The 5,667-nt window shown below is 49.9% G+C and overlaps 1 protein-coding gene across 1 annotated transcript in view; it reads right to left on the bottom strand.

Moving 5' to 3' along the window:
- Positions 1-1,225: 1,225 nt before the first annotated feature.
- Positions 1,226-5,667, bottom strand: part of MYOZ3 (myozenin 3) — an 8,465-nt gene continuing 4,023 nt past the window's right edge. The window contains exon 7 of the mRNA XM_019535235.1: positions 1,226-3,327. Within this exon, the coding sequence (XP_019390780.1) occupies positions 3,153-3,327 (175 nt within the window). The 3' untranslated portion in view covers positions 1,226-3,152. The remainder of the gene's footprint in view (positions 3,328-5,667) is intronic.

Raw genomic sequence — 5,667 nt, 5'->3', positions numbered from 1 at the left:
GGGGAGGGAGAGGAATGATGGAGAGGGTCCATGAATGAACTGTTCTATGATTGCAACCCCATCAGTGTATCCAGTTTTGCACATTTTTTTTGAAATAAATGTCTCCTGGAAAAAAAAACAAAACCCAAGCCTCTTCAAGCCAATTGGCTATTTTAGCAATTTGCAGCTCAGCAAGCACTGGGGGCTCTGCTTGGACTGACCTGGGGAGCCTTCTGCTACTGTTCTTTCCAGACTCAGATAGCCAGCAATTTGCTGTTGAACTGTGGAACTGGGGCATAACACGGAGGTGGAATCAAACTAAAGTCAGGTGCATACGGTTCCAGGGACTTCGCTTTCCACTTGCCAGTATGTCTCTTCTTTTTCATACCGTCTGCTAGGAGGAAATTTGGGTGTTTTGTTTCTGATTCTGAGAAACCATGGAGAGTCCTACATCACCAAAGCTAGTCAGGTTGCTAGGTAAAGCAGACCACCAGCATGCTCCTGACTGGAGTCATTGGGTTTCAAGGGGAGCGAGTCTTGTTGAAACTGCAAGTATGAGGCACTAGTATGACTACAAACTGATGCCGTCTGTATTCTGGGGATGGCAGTTATTGGGGCTTTTGTACTCTGTGGGTTAAGTCCTTCCAGTGTGAAATGGACCAAGCCACTCCTTGTTTTGATGAGTACATGTGATGTTTTTAGGTCTGCGCTCAGCATACAACCCCGAACATCTGTTTCCTGTATAAAGTCTGCAACTTAATACAGTGAGTAGGAGCCTGGCTAGCGGATGGGGGGCTATTTATGTCTGGCTCCAGGGTAACTGATCTGTAGACAACTTGTAAAAAGAAACAGGAGGGGTCCTGTTCTAAAATCGTATTTTCATGTGCCGAAAAATATGGGACTGGGTGGATTTTTTCAGACTGTTTGGGCTCTGGTTCAGAGGAACCTCTCTGCCTGGACTGTCTGATCTGGCTTGCTGCTTTCTGATGGTAAGGGGTGTTGCACAAATCTGCTTCCCAGGCAATCTGCTGCTTTTGGGCTTGATGCCCCTGCTTGGGTGGAATGGCAGGCCTGGCTGTCTGAGTGTGGCTGCATCTGCTCTTGCATGGAAGAGCACATGACACCAGAGGGCGCAGTGATCTTTCTCCTTTGGAAACTTGAGCTTGAACTCATCCTGGGCTTACAGACATGGGTGTCAGGTTCAGCTCTCAGTTGGTAATGGTCCATAACACAGCAACACAGCTTAGATTTAAAATAAAGCTAATTTATTTTCTCCAGCCAGGCTTCTGGATGTAATTGTGACATCTAGCTCACAGACAAATGGAGATGGGCTCAAGCATGGACAGTGCTTAGGCATAAACCTATAAACACTTACAGAGTAAACTGGCTTTTTCCCCCTTTGAGTTTGCCCACCTGAACTTTTGGGATAAGAACAGAGGATTGAACCTTCTTTATGTCAGTGTTGCACTGGACTAGCTGACCTCTTGAGGTCTCTTCCAGCCCTACATCCATCTCTATGGTTGCGGTAGGAAGTTACCTGGCCTGGGATCTCAGCATGATTATTATTAGGAACATGCTGGCTATAGTGCTACATAATGTGCATTAAGTAAAGCAGCCTTTCCATATTGCACATCAATGAACATAAATACCAAAGTCTACTTCAGCCTCACACGTTATTCTCCCATGACGATTTTAATTTGGTAAAACTTCTTGCCATAAGAATTTTACAAAAGCAAATGACCATCTGTAGAAAGACAATACTTGAACCGTGGCTTTTAGCAATGGTTAGTGAAATTAGTTTTACAGATAGTGGGTTGTGCTCTGCCTTCGCTTGGTAGCTGCTTCTCCTGTATCCTGATCCTAGTATCTAGGCAACCTATTGCTTGCTTCTTCTAAAGGCGGGGTGGTCAAAACACCCATGTGCTTTTCTGCGTGTACTGACTGAAATCTTTGCTTGCTGTAGCAGCGTGTGGAGTATAGGATGTCCCTTCTCCCCTGCTAGTATCATAATATTTAAGACATTGGGTGCCTCTTTTATGGGACACCTCTTAGTACCTGGGGGCTCCAACAATTAAAAAAATCCTGCACTGCATTTGAAACTGGAAGGATGTGACACCCAGCAATTGAAGTAAAGAGCAGATCTCTGTAGGGGTAGGCTTGCTCTATGGGATTTTTAAACAAGTGGTTTAGTCACTAAAGCAGCAGTGATGTAAGAGCTCTTTCAGCTGGCTTGAGGGGTAGGAAATCAACTTATAAAGAGTGTCACGTGCTAAGAACGTGACATCAGAACTGCCATTGACGGGGTCAGCCCCTAGGTCTGTCTTGCCCAGTCTCCTGTGTCACAGTGGCAGAAAGCAGATGCTGAGAGGGAAAGTGAACGGGATTGGACCAGGGTTTTTCCACTATTCCTCTCTCACTTGCAGCCTCCAGCAGTTAGTCAGGAAAACAGCTGAAGCCCAGGTCTGCCGACACTCCCCCTCCCCAGGTATCACTCATGATACCCATGTGCCTGCCTGGTGTACAGCCAGCTGCCAACCACCCACCCCGTGTCTTCTCTTAAGAGCCATCTGCACTTTCCTTGAACATGTGATCTCAGTGGTCAGGAAGCTTTTGCTTGCTTCTTTGCAGACATTCCTCCACTCCCACCCTCCATGCCTTATCACCTCCCTTCACCATCCCAACTGCAACAGCATCTGTGCCCTGAAGATGAGGCACCACTTGCCAAAGCTGGTGTCATGCATTTCAGCAGAACAAAAACAGGGTAACCCAACCTGAAGACAACTGGCTCTCCTGACATTTTTCATGGAGTGGGAAAGAAGACAGTGTCTTTACTCCTTTCAGGGCACAGACGGATGGGGAAGCTTGCTGGACTCCCTTTGTTCCCTCGGTGAGAACTTTGCTGGTCACATTTACATCTAGTCTCCCTAGATGTCATACCCGTGTAACGATGGGAAGTAAGAATTCAGAAACAGCCCTAGGCCCATGTTTGCTGGGATCTTGAGGACATGGATGATCAAGTGAGGCCACTAGCTTCTTTCCCAGAGTGCTTGGGTAAGAACATCCATCTCCTCTCCTACTCTGTTAAGGAACACCTCTACCAGCACGGTAAGCTAAGGGATGCCGAAGTCTAGCAGGTAAAGCATGTGCACAGCAATGGAGGGAAGAGGAGTACATTACAGTTCCTCGGTCTCTGGTAAAGTCTGTACCCAGCCACGTGGGGCTCTGTTGAAGCTGGGTCTGCTGGAAAGCAGCTGCAGGCTATTCAAGGTGTCCATCATGGTATCCATCTCAAAGCTGGATGATGGGAATGGGTCATTGATGAGTGGCCCACCAAATGGAGTGGGAGTCCTGCAGCAGAAAGGAGAAGCACTTAGTGTCTGCTTGGGCAGGTGCAGTGGCAAGCACCCTATGCCAGATCCTCGTGCCTCCAGAAATCTGGCAAGACCCAGGGACTGCCAAGCTGCATCTAAGCAGCCACAGGTGCCACCACAATCCCTGCTTATTTCTGTTCCTGTCACCTGTTGCAGTATTACTCTCACTCAGGCTCTTGGAACCCTAGATCAGTTCTCTTTCTGCATCAGTAGCATTGGTTGGGTGGCAGCCTGTCACTTTGTTAGCACTGTGAGTGCATTAAGAAATGAGGGGAGAGAGACCCTAGCTCTATCTCATCTACAAAGGATGCTAGGGTGGGAGAAATCACCCTCTGACCTTTCTTGTCAACGGTGTGAAGCCTGTTCTGCACCACTAGCGTATCCTGACAAGGGGCTAGCATCATTTCAGCACCTCTGGATCATGCGGGCTTAAGGGCAGGAGGTCTGAGATGCATCAGCTTGGTTTCTTTCCAGGCCCTTTAGGCAATGGGATGCTGTCCCGCAGTGAGAAATAGGTGGCGGTTGTAGCTCTAAGCCCTGCTTCTCCACCTGAGGGAAAGGCAGATGAGTCAATTAGGAATAAGCCAGCCTGCCTGAACTGAGCTGCCAGAGCAGTCACAAACTTTCTGCTGTTTGTGGAAGGGTTCATCTTGCTCCCACTGGGATCTCTGGCTTCTCGTTAGCCAGTTTCATCCCACAGACCGGATCCTTTTGCTCAGCTTGATTTATTCTGGAGTGAGGTGATGTGTTTGGGGTGGGGTTGTGATCAACTGAATAGTCATTTCGAACAGTGATTCAGCTCGGCGGATCATGTCATCTCTACCCTGTTTAATTAAATCCAATCGCTGCCCTTTCGGTTTCCTGGTGCTTCAGGCCTCTAAGGAATTAATGGGGTGGTGGGGAGGCAAGAAGCCGGGCATTACTTCAGCATCTGGCTGTGTTAAATATCAGATCAAGGCTTTAAATAGCAAGGCAGCCTGTTGCAGAGGGGATGGGCACAGAGTGAAACTGGGCAACCTCCCCTGCCAAGTTCTGGCCATAAATAAATGCTGGGCTGGGGAGGGGGAAACTTAAGCTGCTGTCAAAACCAAAGAGCAAGCACCTGCACAGCTCAAACCCCCATGGTGGCAGTGCCCAGGGCAGGGAGCCTGGCGGGGATTATAGACCCTCGATGGAAGGAGCATGGTGTTGGAGGAAGAAGCCTTCCCACTCTTTCACCCTTAGCTTCTGGCAGCCAGCATCAGCTCATCTTCCTATTGCACTCCCTGCTGTCCTCCTCACTTTGCCTAGTCTTGCTTGCCCTTCCTCTGTCCAGCTTTGGTGCCTGCCCTGTGTTCTCAGAGCTGTGGGTCCAGTCTGCAGCCCCAGGCTTTCCTCAGCACCCTGCCCTCCAAGCCCTTGCACCCATAATTCTCATATTTCTCCCACCCCACTGTGTGAGCTGTAAGGCAGGGCAGTGAATGGTTAAGCCATTGGAAGTGGTCCCCAGAGCTGGAATTACTGGCCTGGCAGATGCCCGAGAGCCCAGCCATTGGACTGGAGCAGATGGGGACCAGGCAACCTGTTAGCGCCGTGCAAAAGGATTAGCCTGGTACCCTGGGTGCTTCCTGCAGTTGTCAGATGCTTTGGAGAGATGAGAAAGGAGGCTTGGCACTGTCACTAGGCCACAGCCAGGCAGCCTCCCTGCAACTTCAGGGCCCAGAGCCAGTTAAGTAGGGCAGACACCTGGTGCCTCCTTGCCCCCATGCTCCTCTTACTCCCCCTGGAGAGAGTCTCCTTCTCTGGGCTGTGCCCTCAGTGCTGCTCTGAGCTGCTGATTCCTCGAACCCTGTCCCTGACATTGGAGCAAGGGAGTAAGGCTCGTTCTGTCACTGGGAGGCCACGTAAATACCCAACACATGCAGAACTTAGGCTGCTGTGTGCCTGGAATGGGGGACCCCCTTCTCCAGAGATGGGCTTACAGCCTGGGGATGGCCTTGGAGGGCAATAGAGACCTCCTGGCTTCACAGAAGCATCTTACCTCAGTCATCCGAAGCTGCCTTTGGTTTCGTAGTTTCTAGGGTCAGAAGGGACCTGAGTAGATCATTTAGTCAAATGACCCCAGCAAGGTGTACATCTAGCCTCCTCTTAAAGACCCCCAGGATAAGAGCCAGCGCCACTTCTCTTGGAAGTTGGTTCCAGACCCTAGTCGCCCTGACCGTGAAGTCGCGCCTCCTGATGTCTAACCTAAATCTACCCTCTGCCAGCTTGTGACCATTATTCCTGGTCACTCCTGGCAGTGCTCGGGGAACAGGGACTCCCCCAGTGCCTGCTGATC

Source organism: Crocodylus porosus, unplaced genomic scaffold (assembly GCF_001723895.1).
Source record: "Crocodylus porosus isolate Cpor-Errol unplaced genomic scaffold, CroPor_comp1, whole genome shotgun sequence".
NCBI lineage: Eukaryota > Metazoa > Chordata > Crocodylia > Crocodylidae > Crocodylus > Crocodylus porosus.
This window is presented reverse-complemented; position numbering and strand designations above follow the sequence as displayed.